This window comes from Neomonachus schauinslandi, chromosome 5 (assembly GCF_002201575.2).
Source record: "Neomonachus schauinslandi chromosome 5, ASM220157v2, whole genome shotgun sequence".
Lineage (NCBI taxonomy): Eukaryota > Metazoa > Chordata > Mammalia > Carnivora > Phocidae > Neomonachus > Neomonachus schauinslandi.
In genome coordinates this window covers 122126584-122147602 of record NC_058407.1, presented here as the reverse complement: position 1 = coordinate 122147602, position 21019 = coordinate 122126584, and the positions used below count along the sequence as shown (strand labels likewise).

Sequence of the window (21019 nt, the reverse complement as noted above, 5' to 3'; positions counted from 1 at the left end):
TGAAAAGACTCAGCAAACACTGGCTTAAAAGGCAGAGTAATCACAAAGGCAAGCATTGGAGCAGGGGGGCAGACACATAGGAAAACAGTCTTTGAAATCACTGCTATGTTCCCTTCTTTCAAAACACTGAGAGCAAGCAAGCCCCTGGGTAGGTCATCTCCGTCTGCTCTGACTTAGCCCAACTCATCACCTGCCAGTGCATTAATCAACCTGTATTAACTGAGGGCCAAGGTGATGTTCAACATGCTCTTGGTACTTTCGGAGGTGCAGGATACAAAAGAGCTTCAGCCAGGGCTCCTGACCTTGAGGAAATTATAATGCAATTAATTGCATGAAGAAATCAGTAAATAATTGGGGATCTTAAATATATAAAACTAACTTGAAGTGGAAGAGTAACAGGCACGGAAGCTGTCACAGCTCTAAGAACGAAAGGAGGCTTTATGGAGACGTGACACTCAGACGAGCCCATCAGGGTCGCCGCGCAGGAGGAGCATCCGTGGGTCATCCTGACACCAGCTATCCCCACCTGTGGATGCTGAGCTGTACCCGAGGGGTGCCATCCCAGCACATCACTCCTCAATATGAAAGGGTCCCCATGACGAGGAACACGACGTGGACATCAATGCCCAGGACACTGGGAAATGCTTCTTTAGAGCACTCACATTCTCCAGCATGTGTGATGTGAGTCCATGAGTAGGAAACAGAAGTGTGTGGCAGCCACATCTACTCAGGTCCCTATACCAGTTAATCCCGAAAGTCCAGTTTCCACACAGATGTCTTCACCTCAGGCCAGCTGTGTCCTCCCAGGACCTCCCTGCCATCTACTGCTTTCTGTAGACAATTCCTGGGAAGCCACTATGTGCTCAGTAATACGTGTTAAAGAAAAATAAATAAATGGTCCCCACTTTCAAGAAAGCTTAAGATCTACCTGGAGAGAGCGAGTAAACATAAAGCAGTAGGAGGACAAGCACATGCTTCTGCACTGGTGTTAAGGGTCTATGAACAATAGGAGTTTGGGGAAGAAAGACTGCCCACTGGCCAGGGCGGCCAGGGGAGCCTCAAGCAGAGGAGGAGGGGTGAGGCCGCACGGGTGGAAGGGAGGAGGCAAGGGAGCACGGGTGCAGAGGCGGGGCTGGGCATGAGGAGAGCCTGACCAATCTGTCAGAAGCAAGCGGGGAGGAAAAGCTGGCTGGGGGGGTGGGGGGTGCAGATGGGGCAGGTTCTGCAAGCCAGGCAAAGCACACCTTCCACCAGATGCATGCGGTTATCACAGGGCGAATGCTGTTTCAGACAGGACAGCCTGGTGGAAGAACCTCATCTTTACTCTGAAACCCTTCCCTCCTGGGCCAGAAAGCACCTCTGCTCGGTTGCCCGCCAGCACCTGCCCCGTCAGAGCAGAAGGGAAAGGAAAAGAAGGAAAGATTCGCTCACTGCTCTGCCTTCCGCCTAAATACATCAGGGAGACGCGTGCCCCTAGGGAAGTTGTTCCAGGCCGAGCAATGCCCCCCCCCCCCCCCCCCCGGCCGCCCCCCCCCCCCCCCCCCCCCCCGACTCTACCAAAACCCATCCACACTGCCCCAATCCCCCCTGGTTTAAATGTAAATAGTGTTGCTGTAGAATGATGAACCCCTAACAGTGACTGGCTTGACAATTTGGGAGTATTTTTTATGAACTCAAATACAGAAAGCTTTAAGGATTTCTGTTGGCAGAATCTTGGGGAATTGAAGGATAATCTGCCCACTTCTGGCTCCCTGTGGTCTCCCTGGTACTACGCCGAGAGCACCTGTCCACGTCAAAACCACCAGCAGGGAAAGGAAGCCCACTCGTTGCCCCACGGTCCCGATGGCCCTGATATTGACTCCAGTGTGTGGAGTCCCACGGTGACCCCAAATCAAGTCCCAGTCTGAGCCGGCTAGCCATTCATTCCATGAGCACACAAGTGGGAATGTCAAATGATAGTGTAATTGGCAGACTAAGAGAAAAACACAAGCACTTTCTGCAAGACAAAAGCAGGGCTGAGGGGTTTCACTTCTAAGTGCCACTGGTTTTAATGAAGCATTGTCAGCCAGGCCCTATTAAAAACCACAGAAAGTGAAAGACACTGATTACCATACAAAGTGACAGGAGGGTGTGCTCAGCCACTTGCATTTAATGCATATTTATATTTCCATCAAATGGACATATTTACTATAAATACTTGAAAAACCATAGCGAAGTCATTCATTTAAATGCCAGAAAAATAGTAGAGGATGCTAATTTGACCTTAGTGGAACAGATCGAGTGTCACTGACACGACTCACAATGGCTTGAAACAGAATTTACCAAGACGATTAATTAGAGTTTACTGGATTAGGTCAAGAATGTCTCAAATAGAAAAAGGAAAAAAAACAGGAAAGGAAGAAATTTGAAGTTTGAATCCATTCACAGCCAACCTCTTTAATAGCAGACACAATTTAACTTCGTTTTTATGCCTCTCTAAATTAATCTCGTATTATATGCCTGGAGAAAGAAACTGATCCACTGATCCCTGAAATTTCTATCTTTGTGGACATGTGAAAAGAAATAAACAACGACTGAAAAATCTGAAAGGTTTTTTTGTTTTGGTTTGGTGTTTTGTTTTAAAGAACAGATCAATTAGTGATGTAATACGAATGGAGCGTGTTTTGCTTCTTGTTTAAATGTACACTTTTTTCACTCTGCTGATGATGCAAATCTAACCACGGGAAGCTTAGTAATTAAATATTTTTATGAACTGTGCATCATGCTGTCCACCTTTCAAGACAAACTGCAAATCCCCTCTAAACTGGGATTATGGTCTCAGTGGACAAGACGATCCTTTGTTATGAAAACCATGAAACTGGCAGCATATTACCAGTTACAAAAACGATCACATGTGACGTAGAGCCCTCACTTTCAGCTTCTGTGACCACCGTTACTCATATGTGACGATCGTGTCACTCTGCCTTGGCCTTACAAATATGTGCTTTTAGTTAAAAATGAACTAAACCTGCCTGTTTCCCCGCACACAAAGGGCCCTAACTGCCCTCTTAGTTCTCAATAATCAACAGCTCGGTGACATAGCCTCGAGCTGTACATAATGCACATACACACATAAATTCACGTGACAAATCCCTCAACATGACATTCAGCTCAATTTCACGGGACTCAGAAAGCACCCTAACAAATTCTTGCCACATGATTAGAAAATCATTCAAGTCTGCAGGAAATATGGCACGCACAAAGAAGTGACAGTCAATTAGGAAGGAGAAAGGAGAGTTGGTCCCTGTCATTAAAATCTTTAAAGTCATAGCTCTAGGGATAAGATGGCGTATTATCATTCACATGAGATATTTTCATAAAAACAACTATCAGTTCTCCTGTATGTTAACCATGCCATGACACAACCCAGGCTCCAGAGAATTCTTCTTGGGAACCAGACTCAAAAATGTGAAAAATGCAGATGCCAACTAACATAACTTCCATATTTTGTGGGGGGTTCCCCCCATCTGAGAAATAGAGCAACAGTTAAATATTCTCCTTTTGGGGGAAGTACAGAGAAAGCCAAGAACTCTTACTCTAATATTCTTTTTTAAGATTTTATTTATTTATTTAACAGAGAGAGACACAGCGAGAGAGGGAACACAAGCAGGGGGAGTGGGAGAGGGAGAAGCAGGCTTCCCGCCAAGCAGGGAGCCGATGCGGGGCTCGATCCCAGGACCCTGGGATCATGACCTGAGCTGAAGGCAGACGCTTAACGACTGAGCCACCCAGGCGCCCCAACTCTAATATTTTTTAACAAGTTATTTTTCCACGAAACACTTGTGAATCGCCTGGCAGTTGAGGTCACTGGAACGCTTACCAGCCCTGAAAGGAACCATTTCCTGAGAAGCAACGTCATGATGTTCTTCCCTCAGTTTACACATGTGAGGAAAGAATCCTCAAAACATGCAAAGTAAAAAAAAAAAAAAAAAAAAAAAAAAAACAGAGCAAAGTACAAAATACAGGAGAAGATGCTCGTGTATCGCACGGACACCAAAAAAGATTTTAGGTTTCCCCAAATAACACCTGTCATTAGCATCTTTAAAGGAAACAAAAGAATCAGCAGTATCACAATATTACCTACAAGTCAGAAACTGTGTAACCAACGGTAAAGTTAACTCACTTGTTAGCTTGTTGTGGCTGAGGACCAGCTGAGTGATGTGGGCTAAAGAGACTGCAAAAGAAAAAAAAAAAAATCACAGTCAGTAAATGTACCCAAATTATCCCCACACTCCTACAAGGTAAAGCATTAAATTATCTTCACAGGTTGAAGTGTTATTGCCCAAAAAAAAGAAGCAAGGTTTCATGTAACACTGTCTGTTAAATGTTACGCCAAATTAGGAAAAGTTATGCAATTAGCACAGCGGGTTAGAGCTAATGGGATTAATGTCACAGGATCAAACATTACAAGGGCCAGTTAGCTTTGCGCTGAGACCCGCACCACTGGCCTAGCCTGAGCGATCCGTCTCAGGAACAAGCGTGGAGAGGCACAGCCCCTCACCTGTCCCAAAGGGAACATCATATGAAGACAGAAAGATCATGTCCCAGTAAACAGGGAGCATGTCACTTCACCTGTGCCCACTGGCAACCCAGAAATTCTTCTACACGCTACCGAGTGATGAATAGGAAAAAACTTTCCCCTCAAATTATTTTGGTTGATGTTTCAAAGCACCCGCAGATTGCTCACCAGTTCCCAACAATCTCATGGAGGTTTAAATGGAACAAGATGAGACTTGCTTAAAAGATGGTTTGTCCAACTTTATAAAGAAAGACAATACAGATCCACAAGAAAGAAAAAAAAAGTCCAAGAAAAAAGCGACCTGCCTTCCATTTTGGGCTCTAAAACTTCGCGGGATGATCAGCATATGTTTTAAACAGTAAGTTTTAAATACATTTTTTTTTATTATTATGTTATGTTAATCCCCATACAGTACATCATTAGTTTTTGATGTAGTGTTCCATGATTCATTGTTTGTGTATAACACCTAGTGCTCCATGCAGAACGTGCCCTCCTTAATACCCATCAACAGGCTAACCCATCCCCCACCCCCTCCCCTCTATTAAATACATATTTTATATATTAAACAGATTTAGACATTTTTCTAATATTCTTTCTCTAAGAACATTATTATATTAATGCCTCAGAGTTTTTTCCCTAAGAAGTAAGACGACAAAAATTTTTCTCAAGAAGGGTCTCCATGTTGGATCCCAGCATGTTGGGAAGAAAACAAGAATATCACCCTTGACCACAACTTTTGAGTAGGTTTCTTTTTTTTTTTCTCAGCCACTGCAAAGTTATAGAACATTCAAAATGCAGTACAGGTACCTGTTTTCCTGCCCCGACCTTTCAAGAGCACATGGCTGGCCTGATGCCCCATAAAGTCAGAGTATTCCTCGGACGGCATCCTCCGACAGAACCCCAGCACAGCCACCCAAGCCAAGAATTTCCCATCACACGTCATCACCACCTACTCCTCAGCCCTCACCCCAGTTTCACCCGACGCCCCAATCACTTCTTGTAGAAAAAACAATCCGGTGCAGCTAGGGGGTCTCTCAGATCATCTCTTGTCCGCACTTCTCTTTCCCTGCCTTTCACGACTGTGGCAACTGGGAAGCCTGCCTGCAGGCCAAATTATTCTATATTACAAGCTCCATGCAGATTCGTCAATTTGTTTGTTCGCGGTTAGACTGAGGTTAAGCCTCTTTGGCAGCAATGTCAAGGAAACGTGGAGTTCTCCTCGATGTGTCCTATCAGGTGGGCACAACTTCAGTTCGTCCTGTCGCTGACCATCTTCCCTGGATTGCTGACATCTGCCAGGCTTCTCCACTGAACATGTACTCTTTTCCCCTTTGTAATTAATAAGCATTTGGAGAGAACGGGGTTTGAGGACGGGAGGGTACTTCAGAACTCTATAAATATCCGGCGCCACGTGTGGTGCACGATCCCCAACCACAGCAATCTTTACCCTCACGGTACCGCTGGCAATGTCCGGCAACGTTTCTGATTCTACCAACCATGGCCACTGAAAACCTAAGTTTCCCACACTGTGTCTGTATGAGCCAGCACTGGTCTGCGGCAGAGGCACCCCGAGGGGAGGGGGCCTGGGATGCTGCCTCACATCCTCCAGGGCACGAGGCAGCCTGCTCGCTCCTCTGCAGGAATCTCTGGAGCACGAAACAGTCCGGTGCTTCTGGAAGGACAGTCGGGCAGGGCATAGTTTTAGCTCCTCAGGACCATCCAGTCCAAAATGTCAAGACTGTTGCTGCTGAGAAACTGCAATTTATTTCTTTGTATCTGGATGGCCTTGTGGTTTCCTATTTCAGTCAGTGGATTATTATCTATCGTTCTTACTTATGTTGGTGTTCCAACTGCCCGATCTGGTGGTCCAAGCCGGCACCGAGCCTTCTGACGGTCTCCACTGCTCCCCGAGCACTTCGCCACTTCCTGGGACAAGATATTCAGGCTCATCTTGTCCTTTTTCAGCCACAGCCCCGAAATCACCATTTCTCTAATGAGCTCTGGTTCCTTTTTGTGGAAACTGGTATTTATAAGACAAAATCTGGGCACCAGATGTGCTCATTGCTATTTGGGGCTCAGTATTCTCAGCTCCTCTCAGTGGACAGAGCTTGAGAATACACACACACACACACACACACACACACACACACTCTCTCTCTCTCTCTCTCTCTTTCTCTCTCTCTCTATACTGATTTCACTATATTATTGAAAACCCTGGCTTCACAACAATTTCTCCAGCTCCAATACAACATGACACAGTTCATTCCAGTTTCTTCCCTCTGTATTTGTGATTCCCTTCTCTAACAGAACTCTCGCTTCCGTTACCTCTAACCTACTTACTATGTAATCAATAACCCTATATATAGCTGCACGGAAGAGAGTTCTCTTACAGCTAGACTGAGACAGCTCTACGCTTATTTGCAGGGGCCCCTGGAAGTTTGGTACAGATTCTTGGTCAAGATCAAGATGAGGAGGCTGGCTAGCAACGTGTGATGTTCAGCTTAAAGTTGAAGACACCCAGGAAACCCCCACGGCCAGCTTGTTTACACTGTTTAGGGATGTGTAGACTGATGGCTTACACCTGGCTATGGGGCACAGGACCAGTCGAGCATGAAAAACATTGCTGGACACTTCTGGCCAGGCTATCTGAAACTCACATTCCTCACACACATCTTGGTGGTTCATCATGTGGACAGCAAACATGTCCTGAGCAAGGAAGAAACGACTCTGGGGAGCAGCCCCACAGAGCCTATGATGCCCCGGGGGCTCACCCAGGCTTCCTTAGGCCTGCTAAGCCAGATCCTGTGCCTTTAATAACTCCATAAGTGGGTGGGGTCTGTGGAACTGGAGTTCTTTCAACCTCTCCAACTTCAAAATCAATTCAGTAACTAATCTCCCCCACAACCCCTCCCACCTGCCGGGATACCTTCACACTCTGCTCAGACTCCCCTGCCCACCTGCCCCTCCACAGCGACACCCTCCTTGTCCTGCTTGGGCTGGGACCTCGCAGGCCAGGCTCCCACACCTGCACAGATGCTCAACTCACCCCACTCAGGTCTCCACCCCCCGCTCTAGGTCACCAGTGCTCCCGACCCTGACCACCTCTCTTTCTGTCCCACCCACTGGCCTTAGGACTGAACCATCGGGAAAGGGGAAACGCAAAGCAACGGGGAAGGAGAAGAGCATTTTCCTGGTTTTCAACAGTCACAACGGCAGCTTCTCACACGATGCTTAAGATTTTAAACACTGCAGAAGATCTTGCATGTTTTTATTTGTAAGAGTTAAGATTCTTTGTCCACCAATTAAGTGTTCCTCTATCTCTGAAGCAGACAGTCTGAGATGGGGGAAAAAGTATCTCAAAGAGCTACCCTCCTACCACACCAGATGAAAAAGATTCACAGATGTACCAGTTAAGATGTACAGTCACCATCCTGTGAGAACAAGCCACAAATTAACAGGGGTGTGCACAATGGGGGTCTGTCTCTCACTTACACACAGGCAATCCAGAGGTTCCCAGTACCTTGCTGCTCAACCATCCCAACACGTGGCTCCCACCTCATGCTTCAAGACGGCTGCCTGAGCTTCGCCATCATATCTGCACTCCCCTCAGGAAGACAAAAAAAGAATGCTTCCAAGAAGGTGCACATGGCAATTCCACTTGCAATCGATTAATCACCATTTTATAATCCAGTGAGGCCTTGCTTTGCAAGGGAGGCAGGGAAATGGAGTCTATATTCCAGGTGACCAGGTGCCTGTTAAAAAGTAGGGGTTTTACTACCAACCAAGATGGGGCAAACTGAAAGTGGCAGACAACTAGCAGCCTCACACACTAGCCCACCACTCCCTCCGAGTGTCATAGAAATCAATCCTGATCACAAAAGAAAATGAACAATCCTCCCATCTCTGTCTTAAGTTTTCCTAAAATATCACAACTCATTAGAAAAAAATTTTTTTGTTCTTTCTCCCAGCTACCATTCACAATGAAAGATTTAATTAGGGAAGGCTGGTTCTCTCCCACCATTTCCTTGTGTCCCTTCGACAAGCATCCGGCAGGAGAGAAAGTGACCAAGTTTCAAAGTTCTTTTTCTGTGTTGTTGCCTCACCTGATAACACCACGAGAATGCATTGGTCTTCCTCACTATCGTTACGGAGCTACATGTTAAACAACGTAAGAGGGAGAAGAAATTAGAGCAGTAAAGAAAAAGTTCATAAAAGATCTTTGAGAAAATATTTAGGGCAACAAAGGACTCCAGGCTAGGTCTGCGGGGAGGGCAGTTAAGTTGGACAGAATCAAAATCACAGACTCTATCACAAAGCCTGGTAACAGGCAAAGGCTGAGTTGCAACACACGTATTTATACAACCCACCACTCCCCTCCACTTGGCAATGGTGAGTTCATTGTGAGTCTTGTATGGAAACCGTGCTGTTAAAAAAGAAGGGAGAAAGTGTCTACCAAAATAGAATGGATTATTTAAAAGCACAAAAGCTGCCATGGTCAAACGTGTTGGGAAAATGGAAGCAGGCTATACCCACTGACCTGCCTTGCAAACCTTAACCACACACTGAGAGATCTTCCACGGTGTAAATAACATGCTTTCAAGAATGAGCAGCACCAGAAACTGTCAGGAATGAGCAGCACCAGAACAGTGAGAACAAACTGTTATTAAAATCCCTCAAGCAATATTAAACTAGGCTTTGCGTAGGCATTTTCAAAAGAGAATACATTTCAGAAATCAACCAAATAACTAAGAAGTGCGTTGACATACACAGTTAAAGGTTACAGTGCCTTGGCTATCGTTCTGCCTCTAGCCTTTAGAACTGGTCTTTGGGTGAACATGGTTTCAGGCCAAAATGAACAGTGGGAAACCACATTGTTGGAAAGGAGGTGTCTGTAAGGGAAGGGGGGACAGGGTGAGGTTGCTGGCACCGTAACACAGGATTTATGACTGTTTGTTCTCCAGCCAAAAAGGGAATCAGCAGGAAAATGCTCAGAAAGGAACTGGCCGGTTTAATAATTTCACAAGAAACATAATCAAAGACTCATGCAGGCACTCACCCCACTCAGAATGCCAACAGGCTCTATCTTGGAAATTCTCTAAGAAGGAATATCTACTGTACATCCTGGGGAGCCTGGGGAAAGTCTTGGATTATGCGGACTGTCCTCAAAACCATCCTGGTTTGGATGAAAACTAAATACTCACTCAATTTAGGGAACAGAGAACATGGACCAAAATGCTCAAACGTAAGGGATGAAAGGAACGTGGACACAACAGCAGTCTATCAGAAAGGACAGTGGGTAGTTCAGGAAATGTTACTTATTATGGGATGACACATCCAAAAATGCCTTAGGGCAGAGGGCACGCCACCCATGGTCGCTGGACTTGCAGGACATGGAAACAGGAGGTTATGGAAACAATCCCAGGCTTCCCTGAGCAAACAGATGGAAAACACACCAAAGAACAGGACTGTAGGGGGCAGCCAGTATTTTAATGGAATAAATCCAGAAAACTCAAAGAACTAAATATTCCTACGAAAAGAATCATTATTTCCAGATAACACATGGAAGCAGATATTATTTAAAATCAGCTTGGCTTTTTCCTTCTTTTTGGCATAAAGTGGGCAGCATAAGAAAAGAAAAAAAAATGCATGATGAGATCCACGGCACCCTAAGATGACATTATAGACTTGTTTTCAAAATAACCTAACATATCACAATGATGGGGCACACTGGAAATTGTCTATATCATCTCCTATTTGGCAAAAGAGAAAGCAAATGACTCCTCTGGTAGCAATTCAGAGAAGGTTAAAAAAAAAAAAAAAGTTCTAGCTTTGCAGAATGACATTTCCATCCAGAGGGGAAAAACACAGCCAGAGGGAACCAAGGGGAATGAGGCCTGAAAACACGTCACATGATGTGGGACTTGAAAGTGTCTGCGATCTTGCCTTCGGTCAGAACTGGCCTCATCTGAGCACCAAAGGAAAGGTTCTGTAAGTGGTCACAGAAACTGGACTGTAACTTCCAGTCCATCTCACAGATGGAGCCCCAAATGGAAGCAGAGAGACATCGCTATCAGCAAAAGGCAAATGCTTTACCCCCTTCGGGTAGCAAAGGTTATGGTAGCAAAGATTGCCATGTTAGAAGAACCACCATACTTCTGGATGTTGAAAGAGGGCTGCCTGGTTTGGCAACTCCAGGGGCATGATTCAAATTCTGGGCAATGACAGATTCCATCACAAATAGTATCCTCTACTAATTCAGTTACAGGCCAGAAAGAGGAATTGATTTGAATTTGAAATAGAGGATGGTTCAAATGGTTTTTCTACCCTGGCTCCCCAGGAGGCTAGCACAGCCACAGCCCTAAATAACCGTGATTTGGAGACTCCACAGGAATGTGGAAGCCAGCCAGACGTCAGCAGCTGAAAGCAATGCTGACCAATTTGGGTTCTGCGTCTCCATGATGCATGATTAAAATGCCTGCCTGTGTCACATGGCTGAAATTATTTCACCCTTGGTAGTAAGACACAGATTCAGATCTTCTTAAATATGCAGCTTTTGCCAATATATCAAAGTGAAGACAGAAAATAAAATGCTCGATACCAAGATATAATACAAATATCATATTCATCAACACACCCAGAATCATAAAAACGTTTTTCTTTTGAATACTGTTCATAACTTAAAACTTTTAAAAAATCACCATGATACGAAAACTTTCCTTTACTTCACCATTAATTATTGTAGTGAGTTGAAAATTCTGTAGTAGCAAGTTTTTGAACTCAGTTATTTGACCGAATTATACTATTTGCAGATAAAGGGTCTAACAACCATAATCAACTGCTCTTTCATTCAACAGAAAGCAATTTAATATATGTGATGGCTGGGAAAAAAAAAATGGGATACCTCTTTGGATACATAAATAAGAGCAGAGAAGTCACATGTGCTGAGAAGCCCGATGAGCTGGTCACTGACTAGGTGCTTTGTGCTCACCGGGATGTTAAGTCCAAAGATACCAGACCCAAGCCACTGTGTTATTAAAAACGTGGAGCCCACATCATTCCTGTTCAAACACATCACTTCAGAGTCTCTCCCTCAGGAAAAAAGACAAAGAAAAATTATATTTCTGAAGATGCCCAGGAGAATCAGAGAGAAAAATGCAGCAAGCCCCACATTCATTAATTGCTCCAGAGGTGTAAGCAGGATGGTATTACCAAATGCTTCGTCAGTTAGGTCTGTTTCACAAGACCGAACGTAGGCATTGTGACAGGGATAGAATAGGAGTGAGACAGTCACTGCCCTCAACGAGATTACCCTGTAATAATAAGGGGATGCAGTAAAATACTCTGACACCTTACGGAATATAAGTGCCGTAAAGGAGAGGAGGTGATTTGAAACTCCCATGAAAAGGGAAATGCTTGAAAGTTTTTTCAGGCTTAGTCACATCTTCAAGGTCCAGACTCAGTTTTATTCTGTATCCACCTACCTACCTATCTTCCTTTGTTTTGCTTATTTGTATTAATTATTCTAGCATAAACTATGTTATTTGTGGAACACAAAAAGGTGTATTTTTAGATATCAGTTATAGAATCCTAGAAATCAAAACGCGTACGCCCCTCATTTTATAGATAAGGAAACTGTGGCCCAGAGTAGTGAAGTGGTGGTTCTCAAGTTACAAAGACCACCAGAATCAGAACTGCGACTACAATGGAGTTTTCCAGAGTCCAGCTTGAGCTGTTTCTTTCCACATCCACCCCTGGACGGGGCACGCTTTTCAAGATGGTGGATATTCCAATCGTAATAAAAAGTATGGAAAACTCCATTCTATCTTGAATAAAATATGACAGTTATGTAAAGTGACTCAAAGCAAAGAATACCCAGATTCAAGCAGTTTGAGATCCAGATCCCAATCCCATGAGATCCTGAGAAAATCACTGGAATTCTCTAGAGCACACAATTTCTCATATTGAAAATGAAAGGCTGAATTAAATTATTTGATTCTGTGAAACAACAGAGAAAAGGTAAGAATGAACCAGTATTTATGTAATGCCTACTGTATCAATGTGCTACGCGGGGCACTTTATAGCCACTCACTAGAATCAAAACTGTTAAAATAAGGGAATAACAACAAAAACTTATTGTTTGCCAAATGCTTAAGATGTGGCTGGCGCTATACCAGAACTTTACCACTTCATCTACTCCTCACAGTGACCCTTCCTGGCAGTACAATTATCCACCACCACCCTCCCAATTCTAGATCAGAAAAATGGGGCACAGGGAGGTTAAGCAACCTTGCCATGGTTTCAGAGCCAGTCAGCACAGACAACCCTTTAAAAGTTGTATCCACAATAGCCAAACTATGGAAAGAGCCTAGATGTCCATCAACAGATGAATGGATAAAGAAGATGTGGTATGTGTATATATATATATACACACACACACACACACACACACACACAATGGAATATTATGCAGCCATCAAAAAAATGAAATCTTGTCAATAAGAGAAAGACAATTATCACATGATCTCACTCACATGAAGAATTTGAGAAACAAGACAGAGGATCATAGGGGAAGGGAGGGAAAAATGAAACAAGATGAAACCAGAGAGGGAGACAAACCATGAGACTCTTCATCTCAGGAAACAAACTGAGCATTGCTGGAGTGGAGGGGGGTGGGAGGGATGGGGGGGCTGGGTGATGGACATTTGGGAGGGTAGGTACTATGGTGAGCGCTGTGAATTGTGTAAGACTGACGAATCACAGACCTGCACCTCTGAAACAAATAATACATTATATGTTAATAAATAAAAAATATAAAATAAAATTAAAAAAAAGTTTGTTTCCAGACTAAAACCTGATCAATTCTCGCTCTGGTTTTTATTGGCCAAATAAAGCAAACATGTCAACAAACAGCCAACTGTACAACATTTCCAGACATCCAAAAGATAAATAAGAGGCTTAATCCATAGGTTCATTTTTTACCAAAATGAAGAATGGCTAAAATCAACAACACAAAAAACAACAGGTGTTGGCAAGGATGTGGAAAAGAAGGAAGCATCGTGCACTGTTGTTGGGAATGCAAACTGGTGCAGCCGCTGTGGAGAACAGTATGGAGGTTCCTCAAAAAGTTAAAAACAGATCTACCCTGTGATCCAGGAATTGCACTCCTAGGTATTTACCCAAAGAATACAAACAAATACTAATTCAAATGGATACATGTACCCCAATGATTAGAGCAGCATCATCTACAGTAGCTGAATTACAGAAACAGACCAAATGTCCATCAACTGATGAATGAATAAAGAAAATGTGGTGTGTGTGTGTATATATATATATATATATATATATATATATATATATATATATGCAATGGAATATTACTTAGTCATAAAAAAGAATGATATCTTGCCTTTTGCAAAGACATGGATGGATCCACAGAGCATGATGCTAAGCAAAAAAAGCCAGACAAAGACAAATACCGTATGATCTCACTTGTATGTGTAATTTAAGAAACAAAACAAACAAGCAAAGGGGGGAAAAAGAGAGAGAGGCAAATGAAGAAACAGACTCTTAACTATAGATGGTTAGCAGAGGGGAGGTGGGTGGGAGGATGGATGAAACAGACGAAGGAGGTTAAGGAGGGCACTTGTCGTAATGAGCACTGAGTGTTACACTGAAGTGTTGAATCACTACATTGTACACCTGAAACTAGTATTACACTGTATGTTAACTAACTGGAATTTAAATAATTTTTTTTTTTAATGAAGACATGGACAGTATCAAATGTGCATGCTTTCCAATTCAGACAAGATGGTACATTCTCAACTTTCATGTATCCCTGCAGGTAAACAGGTAGGGCAGAAGTTTGTTTTTTTTTTCCTTCCTAGGGTCCAATGGTAGATATTTCTCTCTGATTCCTCATTTCTCTGGTGGGGCAGTGGTTCTCTGCTTCCACTGACATTTCTCCAACACACACAGAGCAACTCTCTCTGAGAATGACATGAAGACTATGAGAACAGCCATTCCACAGCTAAAGCCATAAGGAAAAAGCCACATCAAGAAGGGAGAGGCAGGGACTTGGTCTGGTTGGGACCCACACCTCTGGCACAGCGACCCACAGGTGGGAGGGATATCAGAGAGAGGTCCTCCCTGAGAAGTGAGAAGTTCAAGACCCACATCAGGCAGCCCCTCCCGGGGCATCTGCACTGGGAAGACAAGTCCCCACAATGTCTGGCTTTGTAAATCAGGAGTGCTTAACTCAGGGAGAGCCCTCTAGGGCTGCAGGAAACCAAGACTCAGTTCCTAAAGGAGCCACACACAGATTCACTCGCTCTAAGATCCAGCAAAGAAGCAGCAGTTTGAAAAGTACCTGGGCCAAATGTGAAGAAGATTTATGACTAATTTTAGGGGGCATGCTGGAGAAACAGGGATCTAAAGGAACTTTTTCCAGGAATGGAAGCACTGGTGATTGCTATTTTTCTTACTCTCCTGCCTACCTGGCCGAGCACTGGCAGACGCCATTTCTGACACTATCCACCTACCTTGCTAGTACAACTTACTTTGCCTCAGGATTCCCCTACAGACCAGCCCACCCAACCCACCTGCCTCTGCAGATACCCATTCAAAATAGTCCCTAACCTGCTACATCCACCCAGCAAATGGCCTCTGTCTGAACCACTGCCCCACTCAAAGTGGCTGCCATTTGGGGCAGGGATCCCAACCACTCCAACCCGTGGCCTCACAGCCAGCCACACTGGGAGCAAACCCCTAAACAGCATGCCCACTGACAGTCATGGTCCACACATAATAGAAGGGCACACACAGCCCACACAGGGGACATCCTAGGAAATCCTGGTTCTGGTAACCAAGGGGACTGCACTTCTGTGCCCAACATGACATCTTCTAAGAAGGCCACTCTTTCAAGACAGGGAGATGTAAGTGATCAACCTAGTACAGGGAGACAATCAGAATCAGGCAAAATGAGGAGGCGGACGAATATGTTCCAAATGAAAGAATAACACAGAATCTTGGGAAAAGAACTAGATGAAAGGAAAATAAACAATCTACCTCATAAAGAGTTCAAAATCATGTTTATAAAGAAAACCATCAAACTCGGGAGAAAAATGGATAAACACACTTTCTCACTTGAAGAAAAAGACAGAAAATATAAAAAAGAACCACTCAGAGCTGAAGAATACAATCACTGAAATGAAAAATATAGTAGGGGGAATCAACAGCAGAATTGAGGATGCAAAAGAACAGATCAGTGACCTAGAAGGCAGGGTAGTGGAATCACCCAAGGGGAAAAAAAAAATTTAAACAGAACAGTTTAAGAGACCTCTCTGTACAACATCATGCATACAACGTTCCATTTTAAGGGTCCCCAAAATAGACAGAGAGAAAGCGAAAGAAAACTCATCTGAAGAATTAAGAGCTAAAAACTTCCTTAACCTAGGAAAGGAAAGAGCCATCCAGTTCCAGGATCACAGAAAGTCACAAACAAGATGAACCCAAAGAAACTCAGACCAAGACACATAATTAAAATGTCATGGTTAAAGGTAAAGAGAGTATGATTTCTTTGCGGATTCGGATGCCTTTTATTTCTTTTCGTTGTCTGATTGCTGTGGCTAGGACGTCTAGTACTATGTTGAATAGCAGTGGTAATAGTGGACATCCCTGCCGTGTTCCTGACCTTAGGGGGAAAGCTCTCCGTTTTTCCCCATTGAGAACACATAGATCAATGCAACAGAATAGACAGCCCAGAAATGGACCCCCAACTCTATGGTCAACTAATCTTTGACAAAGCAGGGAAGAATGTCCAATGGAAAAAAGACAGTCTCTTCAACAAATGGTGTTGGGAAAATTGGACAGGCACATGCAGAAGAATGAAACTGGACCATTTCCTTACACCACACACAAAAATAGACTCAAAATGGTTGAAAGACCTAAACGTGAGACAGGAGTCCATCAAAATCCTGAAGGAGAACACAGGCAGCAACCTCTTCGACCTCAGCCGCAGCAACTTCTTCCTAGAAACATCGCCAAAGGCAAGGGAAGCAAGATCAAAAATGAACTATTGGGACTTCATCAAGATAACAAGCTTTTGCACAGCAAAAGAAACAGTCAACAAAACCAAAAGACAACCGACAGAATGGGAGAAGATATTTGCAAATGACATATCAGATAAAGGGCTTACCCAAAATCTATAAAGAACTTATCAAACTCAACACCCAAAGAACAAATAATACAATCAAGAAATGGGCAGAAGACATGAACAGATATTTTTCCAAAGAAGACATCCAAATGGCCAACAGACACATGAAAAAGTGCTCAACATTGCTTGGCATCAGGGAAATCCAAATCAAAACCTCAATGAGATACCACCTCACACCAGTCAGAATGGCTAAAGTTAGTAAGTCAGGAAAGGACAGATGTTGGCGGGGATAAGGAGAAAGGGGAACCCTCCTACACTGTTGGTGGGAATGCAAGCTGGTGCAGCCACTCTGGAAAACAGTATGGAGGTTCCTCAAAAAGTTGAAAATAGAGCTGCCCTACGACCCAGCAATTGCACTACTGGGCATTTACCCCAAAGATACAAATGTAGGGATCCGAAGGGGCACGTGCACCCCAATGCTTATAGCAGCAATGTCCACAAGAGCCAAACTATGGAAGAAGCCAAGATGTCCATCGACAGATGAATGGATAAAGAAGAGGTGGTATATACATACAATGGAATATTACGCAGCCATCAAAAGGAATGAGATCTTGCCATTTGCATCGACGTGGATAGAACTGGAGAGTGTTATGCTGAGCGAAATAAGTCAATCAGAGAAAGACATGTATCATATGACCTCACTGATATGAGGAATTCTTAATCTCAGGAAACAAACTGAGGGTTGCTGGAGTGGTGGGGCGTGGGAGGGATGGGGTGGCTGGATAACAGACATTGGGGAGGGTATGTGCTATGGTGAGCGCTGTGAATTGTGCAAAACCGTTGAATCACAGATCTGAACCTCTGAAACAAATAATGCAATATATGTTAAGGAAAAAAAAAAAGAAGAAGATAGCAGGAGGGGAAGAATGAAGGGGGGATAATCGGAGGGGGAGATGAACCATGAGAGACGATGGACTCTGAAAAACAAACAGAGGGTTCTAGAGGGGAGGGGGGGTGGGAGGATGGGTTAGCCTCGTGATGGGTATTAAAGAGGGCATGTTCTGCATGGAGTACTGGGTGTTATGCACAAACAATGAATCATGGAACACTACATCAAAAACTAATGATGTAATGTATGGTGATTAACATAACAATAAAAATTTTTTTAAAAAACTGAACCACTTTCTTATACCACATAAAAAAATAGATTCAAAGTGGATTTAAGGCCTAAATGTAAGACATGAAACCATAAAACTCCTAAAATAAAACACAGTCAACTTTTGGATCTGTCTCCTCAGGCAAGGGCAACAAAAGCAAAAATAAACTATTGGGACTACATCAAACTAAAAGGCTTTTGCAAAAAGAAGGAAGCCATCAGTAAAACAAAAAGGCAAGCTACTGAATGGGAGAAGATATCTGCAAACGATATATCCAATAAGAGGTTAATATCCAAAATATATAAAGAACTCATACAACTCAACACTGAAAACAAACTATCTGTGAGGCATCTGAGTGGCTCAGTCAACTGAGCATCTGCCTTCGGCTCAGGTTATGATCCCAGGGTCCTGGGATCAAGCCCCCTGTCAGGCTCCTTGCTCAGTGGGGAGTCTGCTTCTCTCTGCCCCCATACCCCCCCCACTTGTGTTCTCTCTCTCAAATAAATAAATAAAATCTTAAAACAAAACAAAACAAAAAAACCTCCAGGAAAGAAACTGTGAGTCTATAATCCAATAAAATTGACCTTTAAGTAAGAAGGGTACAAACACTTATCTATCATGAACATGCAAAAAAAAACCTGGAAATATTCATTTTTTGGCCCTTCCTACAAAATCTATCAAATATGAAGCTCAAGCAATCAAAATAACAAAAGAGACTGACTTGAGGGCCAGTGTAAATGTACGTAGGTATAAAATATATAGGTATCTGTACAACTAAGGGTAGATGACAGTTAAACAGAGAGAGTATAATAATGGATATATGCACTAAAAGTTTAGATATGGCCCATGTATTAAAAAATATGAGGGCGCCTGGGTGGCTCAGTCGGTTAAGCGACTGCCTTCGGCTCAGGTCATGATCCTGGAGTCCCTGGATCGAGTCCCGCATCGGGCTCCCTGCTCGGCGGGGAGTCTGCTTCTCCCTCTGACCCTCCCCCCTCTCATGTGCTCTCTCTCTCTCTCTCTCATTCTGTCTCAAATAAATAAATAAAATCTTTAGGAAAAAAAAATATATGGAACCATATTATAATTCTTTATGAGAGTTGTATCTGGTTTCCAGCTAGCATCACTCCCATCCTCACAAGAAAAACGTTGATTAAACAGAATATAAGCAACCAGTCTTTGATCCATTAGAGAACTGAGGTCACAGGGCAAACCGTCATACTGGAAACTGTAGAGACAGGTGGTTAAGAATCACAGCTTCCCAACAGCAGAAACAGCCACTAGAGCCAGCAAATGATAGGAACGCTTATGGGGTAGCTGACTCATTTCAGAGAGTATGCTATCAAATAGCGTGAGAGAGAAAAACTCCTGGGGACCCAGGCTCTAGGAACCCCACCAGGTTCTCAGGGTGAAAAATCAATGAGAAAAATCCCTTGTTGCTTCTTGCAGAGGAAGGGAATACACAACAACCCTGAAGTGAGACCAAAGCATTCTGTTCTCCTTAAAAAAGAAGAAATGATTTACTGGACCCCAACCAACATGGGAGAAGGTAATACCCAACTCCGGCCTCCTCTCACCTTCCTATTTCACCTAAGGAAAGAAAAATGCTGGAAAGCATTTTGGAAGGTCACGGCCCAGGAGCCCAAGCTTACTAACAGAATTTTAGAAAACTTCTCCCCTTCCCACACCTCATCAATAGGGTTCCCACATGATAAGATTATAGCTAAAAAACTACAATGATCAAACACTACTAAGAAGGAATCTCTAAGAAACCCAAAGACGACAGGAAAGACAAAAACAAGAATAATGGAGGAAATTCTAGCCTATGAATCCTATACGTACAGCAAACAAACCTCACATTAAAGGCCTTTTTACCTAAGTTCCTTTTTCCTAAGGCATCATGTCTGGCTTTCAACAAAATTACAAGGCAAACTAAAAGACAAAAACATAGTCTAAAGAGACAAGGCAAGCAACAGAACCAGACTCAGGACAAAGCCTTTGGAATTACCAGAATGGGGACAGAAGATAACTCTGATTGATATGTGAAGGTTTTAGTGGAAAATTAGCCAACATGCAAGAAACCAACACATAATGTAAGCAGAGAGAAGGCAACTCTAAGAATCAAAAGGAAATGTTAGAAATCCAAACAGATCAATAAATGTCTTTGATGAGCATATCAGCAGATTTGACACAGTCATGTGAGCTTGAAGATAAGTCAACATAAACTTGACAAACTGAAAAACAAAGAGAAAAAAGAATTAAACTAATGGAACAGAATATCCAAAAACTATGGGACAACTACTATAGGTATAATATACACATAACAGGAATACCAGAGCCAAAAAAAAGAGGGAGAGAAAGGAACAGAAGAAATACTTCAAGTTCTAATGGCTGAGAATTTTCCAAATTTAATGACAGACCCAAACCACCAAACCAACATATCCACCTTGAATATTTACCAAAAGTTAAGGATAGGCTATTTACCTACAAGTATAATTACCAAAAAATTTGTACCTAGGTATACCATATTCAAACTGAAGAAAATCAAAGACAAAGAGTAAACATTTAAAGAATCCAGAGAAGAAAAAAAGACAAAACACTACTTATATATGAACAAGAATAAAAACTACATTGGCCTTCTCTTCAGAAACCATGCATGGAAGAAGAGAATAGAATCAAATACTTAAGTGTTGAAGAAACAAACCCATCAGCCACCAAGTCTACATCCAGCAAAATTATCCTTGACTTTCTCATACTAAGAAAAATTGAGGGAAACCATTGCCAATGGATTTGCTTTGAGAAAAAATATTAAAAGAAGTTCTCCAGGGGGTGCCTGAGTGGCTCAGTCGGTTAAGCATGACTCTTGGTTCTGGCTCAGGTCATGAGCTTGTGGTCGTGAGATCAAGCCCTGCACCATGCTGAGTGTGGAGCCTACTTAAGATTCATTCTCTCCCTCTGTCCCTTCCCACAGCTCCCACTCACACATGCATGCATGCACGCTCTCTCTCTCTAAAAAAAAAAAAAAAGCTCTCCAGAGGCAAATGGTAAACATCAAATAAAGGTCAGAAACTCAGAACTACATAAAGAAAGGTAGACAATTAGAAAAGGAATAAAAGTTATATAAAGTTATTATTAACTAGTCACATAGATAAC

At 43.0% G+C, this 21019-nt stretch overlaps 1 protein-coding gene across 1 annotated transcript in view; it reads right to left on the bottom strand.

Moving 5' to 3' along the window:
* The window catches only part of RSU1 (Ras suppressor protein 1), a 185835-nt gene that overhangs the window by 154168 nt on the left and 10648 nt on the right, over nt 1–21019 (bottom strand). The window contains exon 3 of the mRNA XM_021696768.1: nt 4163–4213. Coding sequence (XP_021552443.1) covers nt 4163–4213 — 51 coding nt within the window. The remainder of the gene's footprint in view (nt 1–4162; nt 4214–21019) is intronic.